The sequence below is a fragment of the Filicampus tigris genome, chromosome 8, assembly GCF_054856515.1.
Source record: "Filicampus tigris isolate MCC_2025a chromosome 8, RoL_Ftig_1.0, whole genome shotgun sequence".
Lineage (NCBI taxonomy): Eukaryota > Metazoa > Chordata > Actinopteri > Syngnathiformes > Syngnathidae > Filicampus > Filicampus tigris.
The window spans coordinates 14,414,232-14,441,317 of record NC_141224.1 but is presented as its reverse complement, the minus strand read 5'-3'; the positions used below and the strand labels follow the sequence as shown (position 1 = coordinate 14,441,317).

The following is a 27,086-nucleotide window of genomic DNA, read 5'->3' as shown; positions in this document are numbered from 1 at the left end:
GGAATGGTTGCTTTTTTGTGGGGGGGGTTACTCTAATTGCCTTTTGCACAGAAGTGTTCAAGCATTGCTTCCAGACACATTATCATTGTTACAATATGGCGTACATACAAACGTAGCATGTGCAAGCCTTGAGCTACCTTTGTTTTTATCAGTGAGCTTTTTCATTTTGACATGGGAAGATACAGGTGTTAGCAACCTTACACAGTTCTGCAATTGCGACTTATTTGTTTTTATTTTACATTGAGGTTAACTCTGCCATACAGTCCTAGTTATGGTTGATACAGGTCACTCATGCTACCAAAGCATTACTACGTATGAGACAATTCAATGTGTAATGTGGAGGATAGCCATACCAAATGCTGCACAAGTACACAAAACATCACGTTACATGCATTTAAACAGCATGACACACAACATTTATCTATTTTCTATAGTGATTGTCCTCATTATGGTCACAGGTGGGCTGGAGCTGATCCCAGCTGACTTTGGGCAAGTGGGCAGAATACACCCTGGACTGGTCGTTAGCCAATCACAGAGAACATATAGAAAAACAAGCATTCGCACTCGCATTCACACCTTTGGACAATTTAGAATCTTCAGTTAAGCAAACAGGCAGGCAGGAGCCGAGTTTTTAAACCGCGAACTTCAGAACTGTGTGGCTGACTTGCCAACCAGTCGTCCACCATTGCTGCCCCGCACTGGCAAATTCAGCCCATGGAAACAGCGCACATAGGAAGTGACAAGTCATGAGTGTGTGCACAAACACACACCTGCAGCAATGGTCAAAATAGACGTTTTCCAATTAAAGTGTCTGCTTATTTGCGTCTTAGCTCTCAAATGGCAAAACAAGTTGATCACTATTAAGTGAGTTTGTCAGCATCGTACCGTACCGCTCAATATGCAAACAAACCATTCCTCGTGATGAATTATTGATTCGACTCTGATTCTGTGGCCAGTACGAGCACACACGCTGAATGAGCCTTGTGGTTATCTCAGTAAAATAACAACCAGTTCTCTGGAGTCCAGTGCTTGGACAGAAATCCTGGGCCCAGATGTGACCCCAATCGCCATCTAGCCCTGAAATATTCCCAAAATGGACTCTGTCTGTAGTAGAGTAAACACTACTGGAGAGCCATGTGATTTTAAATGGTTTATTGTCTCTCTTTGGGTTCCAGATGCATTCCGCTGGCTCGAGGGACCCTCTCCGCTCTGTGGTGCTGGCATACATGGTATGGAACATTCAAAGCAACCTGGAAGATGTCAATCTTGACACGGCTCACATTTGGTCCAAATTCCGCTCAGGGTTGTTCAAACACCAGCTTGGTTCTCAAAGAAGCATTTGATGTTGACTTGGTTATTCCCAAAACTGCCTTGCAGAAGCCTCTGTTCTCAGGCTTTAAGCTCAGATCGTATCACCAGTGTGTTCGTTATGCAAAATATGTGCATATGAATTTGCAAAGAAGATCACTTCCAAGTAGCCATATTCAACAAGATGACATGTTAAGTATGAATTATATGAAAGATTTAAATCATTGGGAACTTGAAATGATTGCAAAACAGTCAGAGTGCACTGGACTGAAATAGTCCTGCATTCACCATCTGGGAACTCTAAGCTCTTTGATGCCCATATTTAGATATGTATATGAGTCATTTGGACGGTATGCGCGTAGCATCATTGGATTACTGAAAACTATTGCATTATCTGGAAACACAACTAGATAATCTCTATATTGCCCATGTCTGGTATTAACTAAGATCTGCTAGGATAACACATGATGGACATGCTGTACGTAACTGTAGAGTACATTGGTGCACTTTATTTTCTACCATTTACAGTACATAACAGCACCATGAGAATATCTTTTTTTAATGCATGTTATCATGCACAGATTAGCAAAGGCATTGTACAGGCAAAACGTCATTCCGTTGAATAACAACAGAGATAAAGAGATTTAGTGTTTTGAGGAAAGGTCGAGGACCTGACGCACTCGACTCCACCCTGAGGCCACATAATGTCCCGCATGGTGGTCTGGCCCGCTTGCGTCAATGCTTCCTGCCATTGTGGCGCAGTCTAGCTAGCACAACCCTCCAGTCAGCAGGAAGCTGAGCCCGCCATGATCTCAATCAATCTGAGGCCATCATTTTAAAAGCGAGGTGGACTGATTTTACATGATGTCATCTGTAGGCTATATTTCAATTCAAGTTTCCAATTTTACCAATTGTTCACTCACTCTGGTGTGTTCTCCCAATTATTTAAAACTCATTTAAGTGACTTGTCGACATAACTGAAGCCAATACAATCATAGTGGAAGATCTAACCATCCAGATGGCTCCAGAAGTATTGAAACATTAATGGACTTTTTAAGATTTTTTTTCTTTAAAAGACTGTTGTAGCTATAAGTATTAAATTAAATAAATCAAAATTTTAAAATGTGGGGAAGGAAATGAACAACTGTGGTTTGAAAGCATACCGCATCATGTGTCAAATATGGCGGTGGTCGTGTTATGGCATCCACGGCTGCTAATGGAACATGTTCACTGGTGTTTATTGGTGATGTGACTACTGAGCGAAGTAACAAGTATTTACTTGGAAGATGCATAGACCAGCTAGGAGCTGTTGCGTGGTCAATTTGATACTTTGTGTTGTGAGCCAAAATTTGAGTTTGAGCAAGCCTCATATCCACCACTGCTTGAGTAAAGTGAAGACAAATGGAGCAATTAAGAAACTGTAATGTTTCTGCCAGGAGAACCTCACTCACAGAAGTACTTTCAGCGGGACAGAGAAAAACACAAATACAAAAAAAAAAGAACTTGCATGGAACTTCTGTCAGCCACAACTCACACCCAAATGATCACTCACTAGGCCACACTCAAATATGACAGTGTGTACTGTAATTACACTTTATAAAATCTTTTTATTTCTTTACATTCACTTTTATTATGTTTAATTATTATTAAACAATACAGTGACATTTTTTCTTAATCAAAAACCTCATAAGAAATGTGGTTGTATTTTGCAGGCTGTATGGATTATTGGCATTTTAATTCATTTCAATAGGGAAAATTGATTTGATAAACTGTATTACAAATATGAAAATAAAGCCATTTACAGCAAGGATAATGATACTGAGCATACTGAGTGAAGGCGAAGAAGTGATTAGTCAGTGATATGGGTCATGACCCAACAGTGCATGTTTTTCACTAATTGAAGACAAACGTGAAATCAGCATGAGAGTGGGAAAAAAAACATTCTCCCTTCACGCTAATACCACCAATGAAGCACTGAAAATGGAAGTAGGCTACTATGCAATTAATAAGTATTTTCTTAATGGTTCATGATGTAATTTTTTTGCGGCACCTCTTACATAAAGCTGAACGTCTGCAAATCTTATTTGTTTGATCCTTAATCCATTGTGGTGATATGTACCATAAAAACTGACTGTTCAAATATTTCTGTACCGAACTGTACTGTGTATTATGTTTCCTTGGTGACCTGCCTTGCAAATGAATTGGTTATTGAGTAAACACATTGGGATACTCTAATATTATTATACAGTAGTATATCTTAGACTTGTGAGCTAATCTGTAAGAATATCAAAGAGTATCGCTCCAACTTTGTAAATATTAAATGTTACTTATGACATCAATCACATGATACTTCATAGAGAGCAGCCTTTTGCAGATATTCAAGTTCTACATCAATCAGTTTCCGTAATAGAGTTGCCAAAGTTTCTCACTGTTTTGTGTCCCTCACCTCATTTGTCCTTTCTGGGCCCTTGCTGTGATTCTGCAAGAAGCGGCAACCATCCTTGGCCAGTCTCTGGACCATCTCCAATCTGGACAGTTCCTCCTTATCATGCAGGATGCACATGCTGCCCGGCTGCAGCGAAGGGGACACGGAGAACATATACCTCAGACCGCAGTCCCACGACATCACTGCCTCACCGAGCGGGATAACAAGTACAACTGGCGTCTGGGAGCCGACTTGCTAAGAGGTGAGCGGCCGAAAAATCTGTCTGTGGTAAAGCTTGATTGTCACTGAAGACAAAATCCCTGGGAGTCCAGGTGCGTGCGTACAAAGTGAATGACACCCTCCCTTCTCGTCCTTCCTTTGCCTTTCACCACAGGGGCGGGGAGGGAGGGGAGTTGGGAACAGGGCAGGTTCAGGAAACATCTGGCCAGCCAAACACACCCAAAAAGGAAGTTGGAGAATCTCTTAAATGCGCAAGAGTCTGGATTCAGGATTGGGCAGGGTGCTTTATATTGGAAGGTCAAACACTTTGTTCAGTCAAACACACAATACAATAAGCAAATGTCAAACCACATTTGTTAGGTGTGTCTTGTCCTTGTATTAATCATTCTTTGAAGGATGGATATGATAATGATAAATTGTAAAGAAACAGCACAACTTTTACTCTCTCATGAGGTTGAGATGAGGTCACAAAATAATCTTTAGAAATTCTGATCTAGATTTGTTGTTTGACACATTTGCTAAATACATACGCATGCTTTAGAGGACACTGAGAGAAATTTTTAAACATGTACGTCATGAAGTGTTTGCCATCATTTTTTTTGACAGAATTACCACTATTTTTACAATAGGCCAGTTGAATTTTTATCCTTGTACACAATTGATTCCGTGACACTGATTTTCTTACAATATTTAATTTCAACTATTCAAAGTGAATTCATTCATTCCATGCTCAAATTGTCACCACTATCATAAACTAGTGCATATAGTAAGGTATGTAATATTTGACATTCCAAACTAGAGGTGCAACAGTTAATCAATTAATCAAAAATATTTGTTTAGCAACATAATCAAAAATTATTTTTAATTAATAGATTAATCACGGCGGCACGGTGGTCGACTGGTTAGCACGTCCGCCTCACAGTTCAGAGGTCGTGGGTTCGATCCCGGCTCCGGCCTCCCTGTGTGGAGTTTGCATGTTCTCCCCGTGCCTGCGTGGGTTTTCTCCGGGTACTCCGGTTTCCTCCCACATTCCAAAAACATGCATGGTAAGTTGATTGGATACTCTAAATTGCCCCTAGGTGTGATTGTGAGTGCGGATGTTTGTCTCTGTGTGCCCTGCGATTGGCTGGCAACCGGTTCAGGGTGTCCCCCGCCTACTGCCCAAAGACAGCTGGGATAGGCTCCAGCACGCCCCGCGACCCTTGTGAGGAGAAGCGGTACAGATAATGGATGGATGGATAGATTAATCACATTTTTTTTATTTAAATTTGCCCAAGATCATTCTCTAGTGTAGTTTTGGATATAGAATCCAAATATCTTATTAGTTTTTCTCTAGAAGCTATAAGTTATCCTTGCAGCAAAGTGAGGTAAAATTTCCTCTTAGAGTGGTCTAATTGATACAGTATGTTCCATGAATCCCTTGGCAGTTCAGGTATTGTTTCTCGAACCTGGCTTAAAAGTTAGTTGCGTGCAGTGTTCCCTTTAAACTGCGTGGCTGGGCCAGTGCACTACTTAGTAGTTTAGCAAAACCGCCCACCCCCCAAAAATAATAGCACGTTGCGTGTAACAGAAAAACTGGGGCAAAATTAATGGTACCACTGTCTCAAGTGCGAAAAACTGATCTAGAAAATATTTGTAATTGTTGTTTATTTTTTGACGCAGACCAGTGTAATCTTTGTGCTGAATCAAAATTAAACATTTGGGGGTATTTTTTGGAAAACAATGATCAACATTTTTGGCCATTTTATGACATGTTACGGAGCAAACCAGTATCTGAATCATCCATCCATCCATTATCTATACCGCTTGTCCTTACAAGGGTCACGGCGTGCTGGAGCCTATCCCAGCTGTCTTCGGGCAGAAGGCGGGGGACACCCTGAATTTGTTGCCAGCCAATCGCAGGGCACACAGAGACAAACAATCACACACGCTCACAATCACACTTAGGGGCAATTTAGAGTGTCCAACCAACCTACCAAGCATGTTTTTGGAATGTGTGAGGAAACCGGAGAACCCGGAGAAAACCCACGCAGGCACGGGGAGAACATGCAAACTCCACACAGGGAGGCCGGAGCCGGGATCGAACCCACGACCCCTGAACTGTGAGGCGGACGTGCTAACCAGTCGACCACCGTGCCGCCCTATCTGAATCATAATTCATTTATTTTCATCTTGAAATAATGTAATTTTTTAATAAAGGGATGGAAATTGAAACATGTTTTTCAAAAATCCACTTCATCAATGAATCAATAAAATAATCGACAGATTAATTAATTATTAAAGTAAAATTGTTAGTTGCAACCTTTTTCCAAAAGATCATTGTAGTATATAGGGTATTGTTAGGTTGTTAGGATTAATTGTGTTGTACGGCTGTAAGGATATGAACCTTTGTAATGGTTAATAGAACTCGTAATAGTGATTGTGTTCATTTGCAGTAAAGATTACTGAAACGTGCAATAGTCTCATCACTTTTGGGTTTACAGTGTGATCAAAGAAATACTCCATAGTATAGTCCGACCAAGGACATTCATTTTTCCCATTTGACCGTTTTATCTATTAGCGTTCTATTGATTTGTCCGGAGTCAGCAGCAAATGCTTGACTGGGACTTTGCAAGGCCATTCACATGTGGTAGCGTCCCACATATGCTGACTCATCCATGTGCCACATGAAAAAAGGGTTTGTGATTTCAGTTGCTCTTGCTTCTCTTGTACCTTTCCCTTTTTAGTTGTTTGACAAAACACAATAGGAGTGTTCCTACTTCCATCGAGTGAATGCTCATTTGACTTGACAAGAAATGCACACTGTAAAAACATGTTATTTGTAAGATATATCAATCTTAAAGCGTACATGTTGTGCAAAATCAACATTATAATTGGTTAAAAACAGTTGGTTATTTGGAAACCTGCCTTTCCACCAACCAAGTCTGAAATGAAACAACCAAATCAATCTTTTGTTATCAACCTAATTCTGAAAATGTTTCCTTTGAGAAGGCCGTTCATTTGTGGGGAATAAATTATGAATTTACATGAAAATCTTGGCTGGATGAAGATTCAGAGCCACTTTCAAGTGATGACCATTCAGTAGAATGGCCGCCGGACTACACTGTCTGAAATGCTATCATGTAAGGGGACTGTAATGCTGAAACTCCCACGTGTGAGTCTGTGTGAGGATTCTGCTACCAGGTTGAATCCAAAAGGTAAGCAGAGCTGCAGTGAGTTTTGCATGTTATTGAGACACTCGAAAACTGTTTTAAATCATGGGGAAAACAATGCACAAAATATGTCTCCCCGCTATTAAAATAAAAGTTTAAAAAAAACTCACTCTTACGGTTTTTCTCAGTCACTTTGGTGCGTTTCTCAAAACAATTTGTGCAAATAGCAAAATGTCATGGATGACCTGCAAAAGCCAATCACTTGCTCAGAATCCTTATTTCACCTCTCAAAGCTAAATATCTTTGTCACTGAACATGTTAGTGGCATCAGAAGGACAAATCTGTGTTTCCCTGTCTAATAGTGTAGTCTCCAGAACTTAAGTGCAGTGCTCTACAATCACAGGTCTATGGGCAATTTAGTAACAGTCTGCTCAGACAGGTTGAGGATTCCGCCCCCCATGCAGCAGCATAGCATATACACCCCGATTGGGAATACACGTTTGCAAAAGTGACACGATATGAAGATTTAAGAAGTCATTTTGAAAATTTCAAAATTCTGAGAAATCTACCAAAGCGACTGAGAAAAGACGTAAAATGAAATTAGCAACCTGTATGAGAATTATCAGCTACTTGATTCCCGAGCCACTGGCTTGTGGCCCAGTAGGAGCCGAGGCGCTTGTCAGAGGAGAGCTGACTGAAACAGTCTGTTGTTGGGGTGGCCAATGTCTTTGATGAATTTCTTGGCTCTGGACCTGCACCTTGTGGTGTTGATGTCTTGGTGCAACCGTGCATATTTCCCTTCCCGTTGTCCAGGTGGTAGAATGGAGGGCATGGCCGATGGCCTCATCAGTACTCCTGTTAGGGCACTAGGAGAACTGAAGGGAGCCAAAGGAGGCGCAGAGCAGATCAAGTCTTTTATGAGTCTTTCATATTGAGATATCTTTCTATAAAGTCGAAATGCAGCTTGTCTTCCTGTCTACTTTCCATCATGCTGCATTCATTTTTATGTTTTTGTTGGCGCTAATCTTCTAATCTAGATCACAGGTGTCCGCCCCCCCCCCCCCCCCAAGACATTTTATGTTGTCCCTGCCAATGTTTTCCACATAGTTCTCTTGTTTTCTTTTCTAAACTAGCCATTGATAGTTAATAAACAGATGCAGGCACAACTGTGTAATATGATTGGATGATTAGAAGCAGAGCTGGGCATCCGTGGACTTAGAATAAACGTTTATAACAGAACAGATATTTGGTTGTTTTGTTGTTGTTGTTGCGTACTGTTGCGCCGCAAGTGATTATACATTTACTGTATGTGGTTTCACTGTTACTACTGCCCCTTTGAGAGAAACTAAGGTAAGTTTGACTGACCCCCCCCCCATCTCTATTATTTAGGTTTACTGAGTTGAAGTCTCTCAATATTTTCTCATGTCTTGCGTGATGTCATGTGTGGCAGAGGTTCAGTCTTTGGAAAAATGTTGGTCAAATTCTGACAGTATAGTACTTCAGAGAGATAAAGGACGTGGCCTGCCTTTGTGCTACAAAGTATTTGCTCCTATGTACTCCTTTTCTCGTTTCTCGGTGAGGCAAGTGCAGCTTCAGTGTGCTACCACTGACCCAGTTTCTAAAGTAAACGAATTTCAAAGTGAGAATGCCTAAAGTCAGACTTGTTAGTGTGCACACGTTAATCAGGGAATAGCATGAAAAGCATCGGGGATGCTGTAGGCCTGCAGCAGCAGAAGGGGGAGGAAGTGATGAAAGCTCATTTTGCTTGTTGCACTTTCCCACTGATTCCCGAATATTTCAACCTCGGGATGTTATCTTATGGTTGAAATGATGATAAATTATGAACACTACATCAATCTATATTCAACGCATGGCACACCATCTGATGTCCTATCTTTCACCCATGAGCTCAACCGCTTTGAAATGACTGCAAACCAGAGTAGATCCATAATTCAGCATTGTTATTAAGAACAGCTATCACAACAGACTTTTCAGCAATCACATTTTCAAAAAACAACACTTTTTTTTTTTTTTTTTACAAAAGTACTGGTGCATGACCTTTTTTATTTTTTATTTTTCGTGATTTCACCACAGAAGGGAAAGGAGATTATAACCATTGATCATGAATTGGAAATGATTTCACATAGTAACGGTTCATTAAACGCTGTTTGTAATTCCATATTCCACTCTTGGGACTGAAAGCAAGGATCCCCTCCACAATAAAATGAAAGTCAAAAGGCTTTATTAATTGCAGCAATACCAATATAACCACATCATGGGAGACATTATTAGTCTGCACAGCTTCCTGTTCCCTCTCCATGTCCGCCGGGCTTCTTCAATGGGTGAGTGCTTTTACTTCATCTGTTTAGTTTAATTATACAATGATGAACGTCTCTATTTGAATTTTAAGGCACTATTAAAGTTATTTTGAAAGGCATTTGAATTGGGGTATGGTTGATGAAGGTTTCATGACACCAACGATTTGAGTCTGGATCAAATGAATTCACTTTACATTATTTCCCGTGAGAAAAAATATTTTGGAACGAAAACAATATATATATATATATATATATATGTTAGTTGTAGTTAGTGTTTAGCATTGCTTGGATAAGCCAATTATTCTTGCCTTATTTTGACCATGCCTTTATCATGTTTACCATGATAAATGTCACATTACAGCTGTAGGGGGAGACATCAAGCAAACAAACAAGCCAGTCATGTCATGAGAAAAAGTCATTTGAATAATTCTTTTTTATTTATTATGATGATATCAGTCAAAAATAAACAGTGACATCACACGATATGCAGAGGTGACAGGAAAATGGTACAAATATATTGCAGAGGTGATGCTGGTTGTAGGCTGTGCATGGAGGCAATGTGAAAACATCGAGTAGCAGAATATACGCCTAACTGTAGCTCTTTGTCGAGGTGAGGTCATGTTGGGTTCATTTGAAGTATGAAAGTGTGGTTGAACATCACCTATAGGAGTGACAGTGTTGTTTTCAAACATTTTGAAAAATATTTAATCACCCTATATGGGTCTTAAATATACACGCCATTGGAGAGGGTTTTGTGTTCTGTAGCACTGAGGACTATACAGTATGTTTATTTGACGTGCGTTTGCTTGATTCCTGCACAAGAAAATAAGCCAGTTAAAGTAACTGTTTTGTCCATTAAAGAGGGAGCTGCCTTTCTTACTTTTATTTGGGCTTTATTTCTTCCGATCTCATGTGTAATTCCCTTTATTTTTCCTTTATTGGAAACCCTGGAATATTTCCAAGTGGGTGGATCAGTAACGTCTGCATAATATATGTCTTTCGTTTCAATGCATCAGTGTTTTCCTCACAACAGCGGTTCTTTTGTATGTGCAGGTTAAAAAAAAAATGTCACCATCCATCCACTTTCATAGCGAAAGCTTTAAAAGGTTCATTGAAAGCCTTGCAGTAATCCTATGGGGTTTACGAAGGCATAGAGTCCCGTTGTAAATTCCATGAGGACATCTCCCCTGGAGGTTTCATTGCTACATTTATAGCGGCCATTCATATTCGTGATACAGTGTTGCTCCCATTCTATTGCACCTGAGTTCTGGTTTGCTGCTTTATCACATGCAGGCCCTGCAGGGAGGAAGCAGCTGAGGTGTGACAGACTCTGGCTGCGGTGTGCTGAAATGAATGGCTACGTCACGGAACAGGTAGGGACACTTTCATTTCACATGGTCAGAGCGGACTCAGTGCTGGTAAAGCATCTCGTGCTTGCATTTGCGGGACTTGTCTCCCCTTTTAGGTGTCCAGACGACGTTTTCTCTTGGCTTTGTGTGCATACAGGAAGTACATAGTGTGTCCAGTGGTGATGAAGAGCACAGAAATGAGAACTAGGATACCAAAATGCTGTGGCTGTGGAGCAGAGATGACCATTATGAAGTGGAGCAGGTCCATCAGGTAATTCATAGAGCTCTGCACCCCATTTACAACACCTCGCTCGGACTCACAGATGTTCTCCTGCAACAGCTGGGTGACTGTCAGGTCAAAGGACCACAAACCTGCAACACAAGTGACACAGGGCTTGAAAAAATTACCAGGGTAGCAATTGATTTATAGTTGGAACAGTGTACAATATTCTGCCTTTACAAATAAGGTGCAATTTCGATTGACAGTTTCAGAATTGGTCACAAATACTTACTGTGGTCGTAGTTTGCAGTGGAATAGAACTGTACTACACACTGCATCATAATTATTAATTAAAAAAAAAAAAAAAAAAAAAAAAATATATATATATATATATATATATATATATATATATATATATATATATATATATATATATATATATATATATATATTTTGGATACCTCAATTGGTTCCACAAGGCAGTAAAAAATATTAAGAACAGCTCTCATTATGATGCAGTACAATTTTACATCACGAAAAACTATGACCACAGCAATGAACATATTGTTGGATAATACGTCTTTGGCAATACCAATCAAATCTGCGCACTTTCACCTTTGCATAGGGTGACTATTTGCATTAGATACAGTATCATTATATTGTGCAATTAGTAATATGGCTGGTCGGTGTGTACGGTAATGTGAAATTGTTTCCACATCATGGGAGAAGTGGCTTCAGATTGTTTTTTTTTTTTTTTGCCTTCATTTGTATGAAAATGGAAGCCAAATATTATTAGCTCTATAGCTGTATGTGTCCCTAATTGTATCTTTGGCGCTGATTCAAAAAATGTCTTTACTTTTTTCTAGCACATCAAGTTTTAGAGATCTTTTCAGTTTTTGTTTTTAAATTTGACCTATAAAAGCTTGCTACGGATTTTATCATGGTTTGTAATTTATGGGTATTATGGGAAGAAAACCTGATGTGCTTGAGAAAAAAACGAGGGCAGATTTTAAATTAAAAAAACATATAGAAAAGTTAACTTGCATCTCTGATTTAAAAATGTAGTGAAAATCTGTTGAGCAGCGTTATTATCCAGTGGAGTCTCAGTAGTCACAGGCAATAGGGACCGACCCGGCTAGCGATTAGCAAAAATCAGAGACGTCATGTTGGCCTTCTTTCAATGGCAAACTAGCTGAGACTGACTGAACATCACCTCTGCTGGTTGCAGCCAAGTAGTGCACTCATTTTTTGCTGTAACATTCCCTTGAAGGCAAGTTGATTGTGTCCTGTGGTCAGTCCAGATAAAATTTATGCTATGGTTCCTATTGCCACATCTACAGAACTGCTTTCATCTTCTAGACCAAAAGGTCATCAATTGACATTTGACAATTGACATAGGTTTTCCCTAACAATCCAGCTGCTTCATTGCTTGCTCCTACTAATATTGTTGCTATTCAGTGTAGTTGAGAGACTTTTTGGATTTAAACAGGTTTTAGCAGACAGATTGAGTATTGATCGTGGCATTTAACAAGTGGCAAAATAATGTGTTGACTGGTGGATGTACTTTGTAAAAGTAAATGAGCTCTAGTGAATGCCGAGTGTTGTTTTAACCGCGTCCGCTCACCGATCCGTGCCGTGATGACCCCCATGAACAAGAGGATAATGGAGATGTAAGAATCCGGCGCGCTACCGGAGGGCACATTGTCAAAAAGCACAGTGTTGTTGGTCCAGTGGATGGAGGAGCGGTCGGGTAGAAGTGGCTGATTGCTGCTTCCCCTCAGAGGAGACGTGTGTTTTTGTCTTTGACTCGCCATCCCTCCAATCTCCGAGGAGGAGTTTGAGGTAAAGTAGGGCATGAGCAAGCTAAGATCCATGGGGCTGCCGGGAGCAAAGACGGAGCACACGCACAGGAGCAAGCAGCCCAGGTGGAGGCAGCTGGAGATGATGCCAGTGTTGATCAGACCGTACGTCTTTCTAAGTCTCGTAAACATGACGGTGCCCATCAGCCCAGTGATGGCCGATACGCCCATCAGCAAACTGAGGAGGGAGCCGCTTATGCCCTGAGTGTAGGCGTAGCCGGTGGTGATGCAATCAAAGCCCAGTACGGTGGTGTAGAGGAACGCCAGGCCCATTCCCGCCAGGAAGACCGGCTGCTGATAGTAGGACCTCCATCCGTCCTTGCAGGTGCTCACCAGCCAGCGAAACCTCCGCAAGCACAGCGGGGGATAGGTGATTTCTTTTAGGTGAAGGCTCGCATCGCTGTTGCCTTCTGCCAGAGGCTGAACGACTTGACCTTCGCCTGATGACAAATAAGAAGTCAGTCAGACAATATATTCACACAGTGCAATTCCCATTCACAAAGACCCCCCCCCCCCAAAAAAAAAAACATTTATAATTCTTAATATGCATTCCAAACGATTCGTTGGCCCAGTTCCTTGACGTGCACTTCAGCTGCCTCCACCTGGACTGAAGTCTCTTCCTAACCGCCATCGTTCTGCCACAATGTTCTTGGTGCAAAGCCTGCATTTATACTTTGCCAGGTGTGCAATCAGGGGGAAAACAGGTGCAAACTGCACTCAGCTGTCGAACTTTGTGGGCGTGTTTGTGCTGGTATGCCATACCCGCAATATCCTTTGTGAATAGAGACGCTAACAGCAAACTGCAGGTGCAAATGAAGTCTAATTAAAGGTGCTGTCAGCGGCCGCAGTTCATTCTTTGTGGATTCAACCCTCAGAGACACAGTGTGCTGTGTCAGCACACGTTTGGAGCGTAGCGGGGACCGACCGCTTTATTGCTGTCGTGAGTCACATGAACATAATGTCTTTTATCGATGGTAGAAAGTAACAAGCGGAAATGACATCTATTTGTGTCACCAATGAAATCGGGTTATACAAATGCGGGAGTACCTCTGTCCGCTCACGCATGTAAATAGGTTATTCTGAATGTTTCAGAAAACCGAATTTTGATCTTATTTCTGAATACTGACTGTAAGCACAGTAAACGTAGTCATTGTTAGTGTTCTGCCTTGGTGGAGGTTAGTATCCCATCAGAGGAGTCTAGACCTATTTCAGTGATTTACTGTATTTATTTACTTACTTTTTTTGATCAGACCTGAGACAAATTTTCGTCAGTTTTGCGGTGTCTATTGTATTTAGTGTTTTGTGTTCATTTATTGATTTCACTTGTTGTATTATGGCTATTTTGTTGTTGTATGTAAAGTGCTTTGTTACAGCTGTAGCTTTTGTGAAATGCGCTATATAAATAAAATTGTATTGTATTGTATATTTATTTGATCACATTCAAAGTTTGTCACTACTACTTGGTACTTGGGATCTCAACGTGGGCCCCACATTTTTTTCAGTTGTAGTTGACTGATGAATTTGAAGTGAAATCCCCCCCCTCCCCCATCATACCTTGCGATCCTCTCCTGTCCACCCCTTGCAGATTGGCCTGGTCCATCTCCACCGTCGGTGGTTTGACAGAAAGAGCGGGGACGATGCGGTACACCCGCGACAAGAAGAAAAATTCCACTATGAGAGACACGAGGTTCCATCCCAGGATGAAGCCACAGCCAACTACGTTGGAGGCCAGGGTCATGACCTGTCCCACCGCGAGTGGGGCCAGGATGTTAGTCACCTGATCTATCCGCCTCATGGTGGCATTCATTCCTTTTGTCAAGATCAAGGAGGCTGAGGTTAATGCGCTTGCTTGCCCGCCGTGACCACGAGCGAGAGCGAGTGGACTTACCAGCTAGGTGGCCGCGGTTGTAGCCGGTGATGACTATGATCCAGTCCCGCTGGATGGCAATGGTCAGCGCGGTGCTTGCAAGGTTTGCCACATCTGCCAGGACGATCACCACCGTATAACAAACCACCTTGTGTAAGTTTTGCGATGCAACATGTTATTATGGAAGCACAGAAGGATTGCAGCCACAAGCTCACAGCACAGAGGGGAACAACAGCAGCAGTAATCACAGCCATTATCCTGTTATTGAATATGAGTGAATGGACATGCTGTCATTTTGTCGGGTGTACTCACAGTAAGCCAGCCATCCCAGATCTGCTCAATCTTTTGCTTATATGAGAAGACCAACATGAGCACAATGCTACAAATTGTCACTGAGATGTTCTGGATGAAAAGAGACGCATGTGCAACTGAAATAAGACAAAAACAAAAATGGATTCTTAGAGACTGGATTATATTTTCATTTATGAAAGATAACCTAAACCAGATGCTGGCGGCTGTGAACTGTGTGCCTCGCTGGTTTTGAGGGTAGAAATCAAATCAGGAAGTGATTTACACTTGAGACGCCGGAGGGGGGAATGCAATTTACCACATGGCGGGACGGCAAACCAGCACACGGCCCAGCGTCAAGATTGAGATTCGCTGATTTATCACCCGCTTGTCTGGTGCACATTAATGCATGCAACATTTTTCAGGTGGGTGTGAAATTGATGCCGCATACCTTTATTCCTGGGATTGCGGTCAACCCAGTCCCCGATCAAAGCTCCGAGCAGGAGCACCGAGCCAGCCACCACCAAGCCGAACACTGCTGTCAACAGCAAGTTACGTCCGTACAGCTCAATCAGGAACACAGAGATGGCAAAGTGCCACATTCGGTCGCCCTGATTAACACAACATGAACATCATTGCGTTTTGGTTCGCACTCATATTTTAAGTCAGTTAAAGTGAGAATATGTAAGAATCTCAGCTGAAAAATAATATCCTGTGCATTACTGTGGTATGATTCGCTTCGCCGTCTAAGTACTCCATCACCTTTCAGAGTAGTTTCTAATATTGGTGGGCCAGCAAGGACACCGAGGGCCCTATTTCCATAGACAGGCGCATGTCCGCACGCTTCTTTATACTCCCGCGTCAGCGCGGGCGACAACTGCCACACTGCATCGTGTGACCGACGCGTTGTGCTGTGCGACATGTTGGCGACAGGTCTGCAACACATGCCGCGCACATGTCAGAAATTATTGCTTCGTATACGACACCACACGCATTCTCTCTTGTGATTGGTTCATTGTGTCACATCTTGCGATGACGTACACTTTTCCCCGGCTCTGTTCTTATTTGTCACCACGGAGGAGAGGATCCACCACGCAGCTTGTGGCTGTTGCGAAGCAAACTAGTTTGGCAGCGTGTGTTATGTCACGTATGTGTGCGTAAAGAAGCCTACACACACGTACCACTTTCGCTGCCACCTTACTGATTGATTTGGCTATACAATTAAATGCATCGTCTAGTCATCTAGGTCCCTTTGTTGCAGCAGACACGATATCCATTGTTGTCGCTGTCGTTCTGATCGTTGCTCAGCAGGAAAAACGTTGACCGGAATTGGCCATGAAAGTGAGAGGAAATTCCGCCCTGCGGTGTCCTCGGTAGTATGAGCCGTAGCAACACCCCGCAACTTGGAGTGAAACTGCAACACATTTTCATAACAACGCATGTGGGTTGCACGCCAGTATAAAGGCAAACTGCGTGCGGAATTGCCGCAGTGACCTGCTCGCGGACGTCCGCGGGAGTATAAAGAAGCCTTGCCGTGTTGATCTGTGATCACTCTGGCCAACTTCGCATCATCCACCCATGGAGTTCTGCTTGCAGTTCCTTATAAACCTAATTTACACTCTTCGACCTCCTGCATGGACTCCAGCAAATGAGTGTGAAGGAACGCGCCTCTCGCGTGCCAATTTTAAATGGAATGAGGGGAGTCTCTTCGGCTGTATTCACGGCCACAACGGAGCAAACTGCCCATTTTTAACTGCGACAAGCTGCATGCGTCTGCAAAACTAGTCTAGCGCGCCCATGCGCAGATTTACGCTACGCCGTGTGCCAGACTTGCGCTGGGCAGGACTTTACTGTAGAGCGCATGATGTGGAAATAATGATAAAACATGATATTACAAGAATGTGCACAAACCAAGGCATTTGCTTTAAGCAGGTGAGTCATTAATGCCTCTGGCCAATACATGAGGAAATACAATGTATTTGAAGACTTTAGTGCACTTTGGCACATTCAAAAAACGAAAACAATTGTTCCGTACTGCTTTGAGTGATACTGCCTTATGCTTTGCTCTTTGTGTATATGTGCATGTGTGCAGGAGATGATTCTTACCCACATTGACAACGCTCCACTGACATAGATGAGGAACTTGGGACCCTTGAGGTAGATAAGCGCTGAACCTTATAAAAAAAAATGCATACAAATTGAATGGAGATATTTACAGTACAACATTATTTGAGTCAACATTTTATATATATTTATATATTCCGTTTGTCTTCAAAGATGAGCTCACCTGGTATGCTCCTGGCTTTTTTGGCTCTCGCATTCCTGATGTCGTCAGGCTCGAACTCCACTACAACGCCGCCACATTGGGAGGACTCGGCTCGCTGGGACATTGCCTGTGGAAGATGGTAAACTTGTTAACTCTTTTATTAATGTGTTGAAATCAGTCCAAATACGTCATTAAATGTATAGATTTTTTGTTTTAATATCATGTTGACAGTCCTATTACTACCGCTATATTGTGTTTCACAATCTCAACACTAAGTCATCACTCATAGCTCCTGTGCATCACAGTGGGAAGCAGGAAACAAACAAATGAGTTATTTTCAAATGGGACTCAGTCAACATTTTTTGTCATTGCTGTTGAACAAATACAGCCTTTAGCTCTGATAAAGTCAAAGGTAGGCGAGTCACCTTGTTTCCGGTATTACGCTCGATCCTTGCTGCTGTTTCTTGATGTATGTTGTGCCATGTATCCTACATTGGGATGCTTGTCTTTCCTGAGAGCTGGAATTCAAGCTGTAGTAGTCTGAAAGGCTTAATAGCATCCCAGTGCTCAAGTGCACCATTGTATGAAAGTGCCAGAAAAGCAGAACAGGCAGTGGGACAACAAAGGCAGCCAGCATATTCCACAGCACGTGACAGAGGGGAGGACAATGTCACCGTCCGCCCACTACACAAAAAGGACAACTGTGTGACTGCTCTGGCTCAAAAAGGACACATGTGCATGCTCACCGTGTACACAAACAGTACATATGGATGTGCACATACATGTGGATGCGCACACACGTAGGCACATATACCTGTAAAGTATGCTGTGTTCTATGTTGCCACACCTGGTGAGAGGCAAGTGTGACATAATTCACAATAATTCTATTTAGATTGCCCGCTATAGAAAATGTAATTTGGATGTTAATGCATTTTTACAAGCATGCCAACATCTTTACCATTTTCTTGTTAGATACATGCACTGAATCATCCAATGTTGGTTGGAAATTTTGCAGACAACAGCTCAGGCCGGCGGATCTGCGAGAGGGAGTGCTACACCACTGTGTGAGTGGCCATATCTGATTTGGCCAAACGTTGACTTTAAATGTGATGCGCTTGTCGTGCATTAGCGTCTCGACATTGAAATAGCACAGCGTACACTTGGAGACTGACCACTCCTCTGATTGTTCGTGTAACCACCCATAATTGTGCTGCCCAATGGACTGATTTAAAACAATATAAAGATTCAGAGGGTTTGATGCCTCCAGTTCACAAATGAATGAAGGAAATACATCGTATTAGCTGTCCACCCTGCGCCCATGTTAGATGTGGCTTGAGCAGGCGCAAGGTTTAAATTACTTTCTGCTACCAAATTGCCACTCCAGCAGGCGCATCTCCAAGACATTCCTTCTGCTGCACTGTTCTGGCCAGCTTGTTGGAGACCGGTCTGTCAAATTGGAAAACACGCACATTGAGCCTTGCGCAGATAAAAAAAAAAAAAAAAAAAAATCAGGATCCGCCGCGGCATAGATGTCACAGCGCAGTTGTGCTGTCAGAGCCCTTAATGTTGAATGGTGGGAGAGAGAGAATGAATGATAGAGATAACCGTGACACACGGTATGATCTGTTTGCATGCCTTGGTGCAAAAGATTAGTGAATTAGTTGTTGACAGAAAATGAATATCAAACATTTATTGAAAGCTCACCAAAACTTAAATACAGAGGGGCGAAAAAATAAAACGGTCAAAATCCCATGGCGGTACATTTCGTGTAAACGGTGCTATGGCTGCCAGTAACATAATAGTGTAGCCTTATAATTTATCGCAGTAAAAAAAAAAATCCTTTCTAGGTGTCAACAGTATTGCTTGTTTTGATTGACTGTGATAAGTAAGCATATTGTCGCTGTCCTGTGAAAAACACTTATCTCCAATTTTTTTCATTTTCTTATTTTTACATAAATGGCGTTTCCACGTTACAGACATGTGAAAGGTGAGAAATGAATGTGAAAATTAAAAAAGTTTCCAAAATTGGTGAGACGTGTTTTTAACTTGACAGTGACAATATGAAACTGATGTGGGCAGGATTCGTTGAGTTTCTGGAGCTTAAATTTGATGTTTTCTGAATTATTACTAGGTCACCGTTAGGCTCTTCACATTTTTTCTGTGCATCAGAAATATATTATTATACATTCATGTCTTTATTAATAAATGAGAGGTTTGCCTTTGCCTTCATTCATTATTCAGCTAACTCGTTAATTTATACCACAAGGAGAAATACAATAGTGTTCAGTAAGCAATCTCTGCAGGGTGCAGGGCCTTAGATGATCCAGTCCCAGAAAAACCTATCTCAGGGCTTCATTTCTGACAATAATCAATCAAATCCCATGACTTTTAAATTAAAAAAGATATTATGCATTGCTTTTTAATCAAGCAAACCATTACTTCTGCAATGTAACATAATATTGCATGTGTACTTTTAGGGCCATTCTATCCTTTTCCTTGACAGTTATTAAATTATAATTAAGGTTAAATCCCCTAAAACAGTATACATTCAGTCAAGCAACGTGAACATATAACTACAACAAGATGTTCACACAAGTTTATTTCATCCTTTTAATACAGTACACATTAAAACATCACATGCTGGTATTAAGGACTTAACATTTTTCATACAAAGTACATAAACAAGACAAGATTAACGATTCAAATGGTTGCTGGAAAAAGATTACAGAAAGTAAACAACAGTAATGCTGAACTGCAACAGATCTATTTTACTGTATACCCACACCTCAAAAATACTTTACATTGAACAAATCTCTATACTGACCCCTGCTGGACACGTAGCTACAACATCAGAAAGCTCTACTGCATTTTAGTTGTACAATATGCACATTGACAGATTAATTCATAACTCGAAAAAATAAAGGTCTATATATATATATATATATATATATATATATATATATATATATATTTTTTTTTTTTTTTTTTAATGGATTCAACCAAAGAATATTATGCCAGCGATAATTTGGTCTCGTCATTTATTTGAAGGCTGAGCTCTGTATTCTTTGTCATCTTTGCCCTTAAACATTTAAAGAGTGCAATGAGAGGTATAGCAATAGTGGGAATGCCTGCCAGGATGAAGATGATCACATAGATCCATGGTGGATACGACTTCTCCTCCAGCGTTGGGAATTTCTCCTGAAAATAGTGTTTATTATTAATAAGTTAGAGATGGCGTAAAAGATTCTTATTCGTAATACTTCCAGACAGATGTTAATAAACGTACATATTCGGGATCCCAGGCTTTGTAAAAGATCCTTTCTGAGATTTTGGTGATGAAGTAAAAGATTAAGATAAAGATCATGATGAGCGGACTGATGAATCTCCATGTAACCTGCCAGAAAATGTTAGGTTTGTGTCCAGTCATGAACTCGATGTCTTCATTGAACCTGAGCAGACAAACACACAAAAGTGCATGATGATTTAGGCGTGTTAACGTCATAGTTATGTGTACCAGTGCCTGGGCTCGTAGCCCAGATCCTCGTTCGCGTATTGGTTTACCGTTTAACCACCGAATCCTGAATCCATTCGAATGGATTAATAATTGCACTTGACGAAAAGCATGTCAAAGTACCCCAAAAAAATGAAAAATCCAATTTGATCATAATGGTAAATGTAGTGCCCTTATATAGCACTTTATCTACACCATATGTTGTCCAAAGCGCTTGAATATGCCAAATATTCACTTTTTTGAAACATCGGTTATACCTTACCAAGACTGTATGCGCTAATGCATCTTCATCAACCTATGGAAAGGTTTTCATTTTTAGTTTTAAATAACTAACATCCTGCACAGAACCCTGATGCTCCCAGGCTTCTGTTAGAGGACACGAAGTTGAAGGAGATATTGCGCAGGTGGGCGAAGATTATTTTACGATTTATACATTTTTTTACCGATTTATATATAAACATAAACTGAAACATGCATCAACACAATGATATTTTGTAAGGTGGAAATGCAATTTAAAAAGGAGACTTAATTACCTGTCTATCCCGTATATGTAAACCACTGAGATCATCTCACAGAATCCAATGACCAGAAGTGGGATTGATCCTCCATAAGTGTCGAATAAAGACAACCAATAGTTCCCTGAGCCTTGGACAAAGACCAAGCCCACCAAGCAGCAGATCACACATGTCACACCTGAGAAAATCAATGCATTTTTTTCAAACATGTATTTTACAAAAACAAAATCAAGAAAAATCCATCACATCATAAATAGGTGTGTGAGCTACCGGTGACGGCTTCTTTGGGCCACTTCTTAGGAAAAACCCCGAGGTCTTGCAGAGGTACCAAAACGCCTTCGATGTTCCCAAACATAGACGACAGGCCGAGGCTGAAGAGCATAACAAAGAAGAGGACGGACCACAGTGGTGAGAAGGGCATCTTGGTGATGGACTCTGTGAAAACGATGAACGCCAAACCGGTTCCTTCAACCCCCTAAAATAAAGAACAGACATTTTAGTAGCAAGTATGTTAACAAAGCTGCAATCTTCAAACACATGCAGTGGAACCTCTAAGGAACAGTCACTTCCAGGACACTGCCTGGCAATTGAATGTTATAAAAATGAAAAAATAAAGATAACACGCGCACACAAAATCCCATGACGAGTAAAACTAAATTAAACTGCAAAACTATGGTAACTATTCCTCTGATTTAGAACTTAAAGAATCAAATCGTAGAAGATGCGGATCACATGTGACAAGTATAAAAAGAAGATAACCACTGTAAAATGAAATCACAATAAAACACTAATCCACTCCTTATGTATACTAAATATAGCAAAATAGCCACGAAAAACAAAGGAGAAGCAAAACGTGCATGAAGAGTTAGTCTTTTGAAGCTTGCCAAAGTGAGGTCTTGTGAACATTATGATGGTGTGTGCAACTTTAAATCAGAATTTTACCTTAACATTTCTGTTGCTCACGCATGTTCAACTTTAGAGGTTCCACTGTAGTTTCATAAAGAAATCAGTTGAATCATTACCTCACTAAGAAACATATTTAAATTACAAGTGCCCAGATCCAGCCCTTGAATAACACTGGGATGTGTTGCATTAAGATGCTGTAAAGCCTCAGTGTAGTTGCTGTCAATGATGTGTCCCTCAGGAAGATCAAACGTGTTCAAGAGCATCAGGATATTCCTGAAATGTAAAAAAGATATGCCCAAGTTACGATATTTCAGCTCAGAGAAAGATTGTACGTCTAAGTTGATGTCAGAATGTCAGGAATAACAAGCACTCATTAATGCAGGTGTCAAATCGTTGCGTTGCCCTGAAGCCGATGACTGTATAGATGACCGTAGCGGCAAACACAGACGTGATGCCATTTATGATAGAGATGATCACTGCGTCCTGTTCACAGTTGTTACTGAAAGCATACACAATTGCTAGATAAGTTTTGCGTACGTGGATGCTTATAAAAGCTGTCAAATGTAAGACTTACTGTACTGAGTTGTAGCTGGAGAAGGATATGAGTCCCCCAAAAGCCAGGGAAAAGGAGTAGAAGACCTGAGCGCCTGCGTTCATCCACGTTGAAGGCTTAGCTAGCTCTGTCAGCTGTAGATTGGAAGCATTTCGTCATGAACCCGATCTTAGGTTTACACAGGGAATTTAAAACGGACCCCAATGATAGGCCCCGATGAATATATGAACAAATTAGTAACATTCTTGCAGTGTGCCTTGAAGAACTCTGATAGGAATGACACCATTTACAGTAAATGACACAAAGACAAAGGCATGCTCATCCAATCAGTACTAAAACTTAGCCCCTCAGTGGGAAACATCCTTAGAGTAGGTGGTCCTGTTTCTTTGAGAGCTACATTCAAGGTATTTAAGGAACGAATAAACAGTATTTATAATTTCCATTCATATTCGTATCAAGCCAAAAGTGTCCACAACATGAGGTAACCTGCACAACGTAATGCCAAAAAATGATTCCTTATGTATACATTTCTAAAAATCTGATTACCTTATTACAAGGATTGGTGTGCAATATTACACAGTTTCTCAATATGATAAAGTACAGTATTGCACAGATGCCAACTACACTATAAAAACAAATATACATGTATAGAAGTAGCCAGATGGACTGTCATGGAAACACAAACCACTGCATGGCATGTACCACCGACAAATTGAAGAAGTGGCTGACATCGAGAAAGCATACCAGTGGCTGTGAAAGGCGGGACTGAAAGACAGCACGGAGGCGCTAATCATGGCAGCACAAGAACAGGCCCTAAACACAAGATCAATAGTGTACCGGAACATCTGTACCAAATATGCACTACAGGTCCCAGAATCAAGATGACAGACACCTCCAAAGGTAGTTGAGAACAATCAGGCCAATATTCTGTGGACCTCCAGATCCAGACTGACAAACTGATGATAGCCAACCAACCTGACATAGTGGTGGTGGATAAACATCAGAAGACAGCAATAGTGATCGATGTAGCAATCACGAATGAGAGCAACATTCAGAAAAAGGAACACGAAAAGCTGGAGAACTACCAAGGGCTAAAGGAAGTACTACAGACAATGTAGCGGGCAAAGGCAATAGTGATGTTACATATGTGATAATTTCTTAACTAAAATCAAGCAGGGTTTAACATCAAAAACTTACATCAGGTGTGAATAGAAACTTGAGTCCACTCAAAGATCCCTTCAGTGTCAACCCTCTGACCAGAAAGATGGTCAACACCGCATACGGAAGAGTCGAAGTCACATATACAGCCTGCCAAGGGGAATAAAAACCATTAGTATTATTTAATTTAAAAAAATTATGTCGGCATGTTATTTGTCTCAAAACAGACATATTGTGGATTTTCCCCACAATTTAAACCAGTTCCCACTTCCCAGGTGTCTTAATAACATCTCTGACATACATTCCTCAAAATAATAATATTTTATTTTTATAAACATAAATAATATACAAATATGTTAAAGTAAAGGTATATCTGCCTGCAACCAGCCAGAGAGCCCATCATACTGGGCCATTAATTCTAGTTTATTGTCAGGACCATTTAAAATGTTTATATACTGTAAACAGTATGTTTTTAGTGGGTTTCATAGTTGAAAGTGCAGCCTTGCTGACATGCACTGCTTCCACTAACAACATAGCTACAAACTGTGTGAAGCAAGTTTATAAAAGTCAGACTAAATTAACTAGCCCCTCTCTGTACCCCCCACATACTGCTAGGCCATTGGCGAATACGGATTTTGTTACCATGACGACCAGGGAAGTCGCTAGGGCGTTGCAACTTGTGGAAGCAGAGCCCAGAGCGTAGGACAAAAAGCAAGTAAGGCCAATAAAAGCATTTCTGGAGGTAGCATTCAAAATTGACAATTAATGTGTGGACATGAATGTGGCACATGGACACATCGCCAACTGCTGCCTGGTGAAAGGCAAAGAAACTCAGAGTGTGGATGTGCATGCGTGTGTGTGTGTGTGTGTGTGTGTGTGTTTTGGGGCGGCGGGGATATTTGTATATTTGTATATGAACAAAAGTCTTACCTTGCCAGTGGTCTCGATACCCCGCACTATGCAGACGTAGAGCACAGTCCAGGCACATATGTGACTTAACAACGTCCACCACTGTATGCCTCCATCGTCCACAATACTCGCAGTTGTGTTCAGAGTCTCCCTGTACCAGAAATAGTCCACTGGGGAGCTCTTCGCACACTCGGAGACCAGGCCTGCCATTGTGGTGTTTTTTGTTGCTGTTTTAAAACTTTCTTTGAGCACATATTCACTCATATTTAGTGGATGCATACCTGTTAAATTGTCATTCATCGGGCAGTGGCTCCAAGGCAGAGGGTCTTGAAATGAGTTGAAGAAGTACCAAAGAATCCAAGCAATGATGGTGTTGTAGTACAAGCTGATGGTCAGAGAGACGCACATGGAGGCGACACCTGTAAATACACGTTTTCATTTTGTTTAGGGTCCTTTCAGGCCTACTATGACGATCTTTGAATGATGCTCACCAATCCCGGTCAAGTAAGGATGAATGGAAGACCACACCCCCAAACTGCCTCCCCTCAAACGCTGACCAATGGCGAACTCGAGATGCAGCAGCGGGATTCCCTCAAGAACCAGCAGGATTAGAAAGGGGATCATAAATGCCCCTGCATGGAAAACAGTTCAGAACGGTTATCTTTATTTACATCCTGTCATCTAGATGATGATATGGAATGACTCAAGCAGACAGCTGATGCAGCCTGTTTTGCAAGCTAGAAAGCACGTGTACTTTTACAAGAATTCCAGCCTTTGTACGGAATATAAAAAAGCCTTATCTTCCAGCGAGGATATAAGTATTTGCTGGATTAGCAGCTTTAACACCTCATGGGGGGGGGGGGGGGGGGTAATAGTCACTAAGATACAAACTACAATAACATGCTTGAGTACAATACTGGAGTTCAAAAACTGTTATAATTTATTTATCTCTCGGGCACTGTTGAAATAATTAAATTCGGTTGAATGACCACAGTTGTCAGAAAATACAACGCAATAGGATGATGAAAAATGCACTACTATTGCAAAAATGACACACTACTATATAACATGACATAACAAATGCAGTTGTTGAAATTGCTTCATCCCTAGGACCCACACTTCCCAAATACAAGTGCGTCTTAATAAATTCAAAGATCGTAGAGAAAGAAAGTAAAACTCATACAGTACCACAAAGAGGGAAATATTTCATGATTTTTTTATTTCTTTTATTTTGATGATTCTTGCTTGCAGACAAAATTTGCCATCTCAAGGAAATGGAATGTTACACAAAAAACATTCAACATTATTTTAAATATAAAAATTAAGAAGGAATCGAGTCCTGAAAAGTAATTTCCCATGTACTTAATGAATCTGTAACATCAGTTTCCCTTTTTTAACTGAACTGCTGAAACTGCAGATTTTTTTTTTATGTAAAAAGAACATGGGAAAATATATATATATATATCAATCCATCCATTATCTATACCGCTTATCCTCACTAGGGTCGCGGGGCGTGCTGGAGCCTATCCCAGCTGTCTTCGGGCAGTAGGCGGGGGACACCCTGAATTGGTTGCCAGCCAATCGCAAGGCACACAAAGACAAACATCCGCACTCACAATCACACCTAGGGGCAATTTAGAGAGTCCAATCAATTTACCATGCATGTTTTTGGAATGTGGGAGGAAGCCGGAGGACCCGGAGAAAACCCACGCAGGCACGGGGAGAACATGCAAAGTCCACACAGGGAGGCCGGAGCCGGGATCGAACCCACGACCTCTGAACTGTGGTACCTACTTAAACCCATTTTCCTCAGTGTGTACACCCCAAAGGCATCTATTAGCATGACAGATGCTGCGAATACTCGGGCCATTCTTGCTTGCAAAAGCGTTCCAAATCTGTCTGACATTTCTCAGGTATCTCCTGTAAAAATCCCTCTTCGAGGCACCCTACATACATTTGTTTATATGCCAAAATTGACTGCTATTTGGAACTGATCATATTTCCATTCACCTTGACTCAGGCCCAGCTAAGGTCCTCACTCACCTCCTCCATGACTCTGACACAAATAGGGGAAGCGCCAGACATTTCCCAGTCCCACACAGAAGCCCACGCAGGTCAGCATATACTGTGCCTTGTTCTCCCATTTTGGCCTGTCTCCCGCCTCGTCTTGCTCCAGCTTGTCCAGCTGCTGGTGCGACGGTATCCTGTCATCCAGGCCCGGGTTGGGGACTGTGAGTTTCAT

The 27,086-nt window shown here is 41.4% G+C and overlaps 3 protein-coding genes and 1 long non-coding RNA gene across 7 annotated transcripts in view; 1 reads left to right on the top strand and 3 right to left on the bottom strand.

Annotated features, from left to right (window-relative positions):
* rapgef5b (Rap guanine nucleotide exchange factor (GEF) 5b) overlaps positions 1–4,069 on the bottom strand; it is a 21,369-nt gene extending 17,300 nt beyond the window's left edge. Inside the window, exon 1 of the mRNA XM_086037631.1 lies at positions 3,755–4,069. Within this exon, the coding sequence (XP_085893757.1) occupies positions 3,755–3,934 (180 nt within the window). The 5' untranslated portion in view covers positions 3,935–4,069. The remainder of the gene's footprint in view (positions 1–3,754) is intronic.
* On the top strand, positions 1,180–25,485 carry LOC147143858 (uncharacterized). Of its 2 annotated transcripts, XR_015087807.1 has the most exons (8): positions 1,180–1,229; positions 3,795–3,995; positions 10,737–10,816; positions 10,950–11,063; positions 17,119–17,183; positions 17,304–17,431; positions 24,551–24,650; positions 25,293–25,485. It is a non-coding gene; the product is annotated as an uncharacterized LOC147143858 (long non-coding RNA). The 2 variants fall into 2 exon arrangements; XR_015087808.1 differs by lacking the exons at positions 24,551–24,650; positions 25,293–25,485 and adding an exon at positions 18,308–19,098.
* Positions 9,859–17,856, bottom strand: LOC147143859 (ferroportin). 3 transcript variants are annotated; one of them, XM_086037635.1, is made up of 9 exons: positions 17,718–17,856; positions 17,314–17,419; positions 17,133–17,200; positions 15,478–15,637; positions 15,051–15,166; positions 14,760–14,886; positions 14,426–14,680; positions 12,637–13,311; positions 9,859–11,164 (listed from the first exon to the last, which is right to left on the bottom strand). In XM_086037635.1, the coding sequence occupies exons 2-9, from the start codon at positions 17,414–17,416 to the stop codon at positions 10,905–10,907; spliced, it is 1,764 nt and encodes a 587-aa protein (XP_085893761.1). In that variant the 5' UTR covers positions 17,417–17,419; positions 17,718–17,856; the 3' UTR covers positions 9,859–10,904. The 3 variants fall into 3 exon arrangements, with proteins under 3 accessions (XP_085893761.1, XP_085893760.1, XP_085893759.1); XM_086037634.1 differs by lacking the exons at positions 17,133–17,200; positions 17,314–17,419; positions 17,718–17,856 and adding an exon at positions 15,750–16,004 and having other exon boundaries at positions 9,859–11,018; positions 11,114–11,164; XM_086037633.1 differs by lacking the exons at positions 17,133–17,200; positions 17,314–17,419; positions 17,718–17,856 and adding an exon at positions 15,750–15,999.
* Positions 20,302–27,086, bottom strand: slc6a19b (solute carrier family 6 member 19b). Its single transcript, XM_086037632.1, has 12 exons — positions 26,888–27,086; positions 25,336–25,476; positions 25,126–25,263; positions 24,866–25,047; positions 23,975–24,085; positions 22,799–22,911; positions 22,595–22,723; positions 22,341–22,497; positions 21,589–21,793; positions 21,337–21,496; positions 20,579–20,741; positions 20,302–20,490 (listed from the first exon to the last, which is right to left on the bottom strand). The coding sequence occupies exons 1-12, from the start codon at positions 27,084–27,086 to the stop codon at positions 20,302–20,304; spliced, it is 1,887 nt and encodes a 628-aa protein (XP_085893758.1).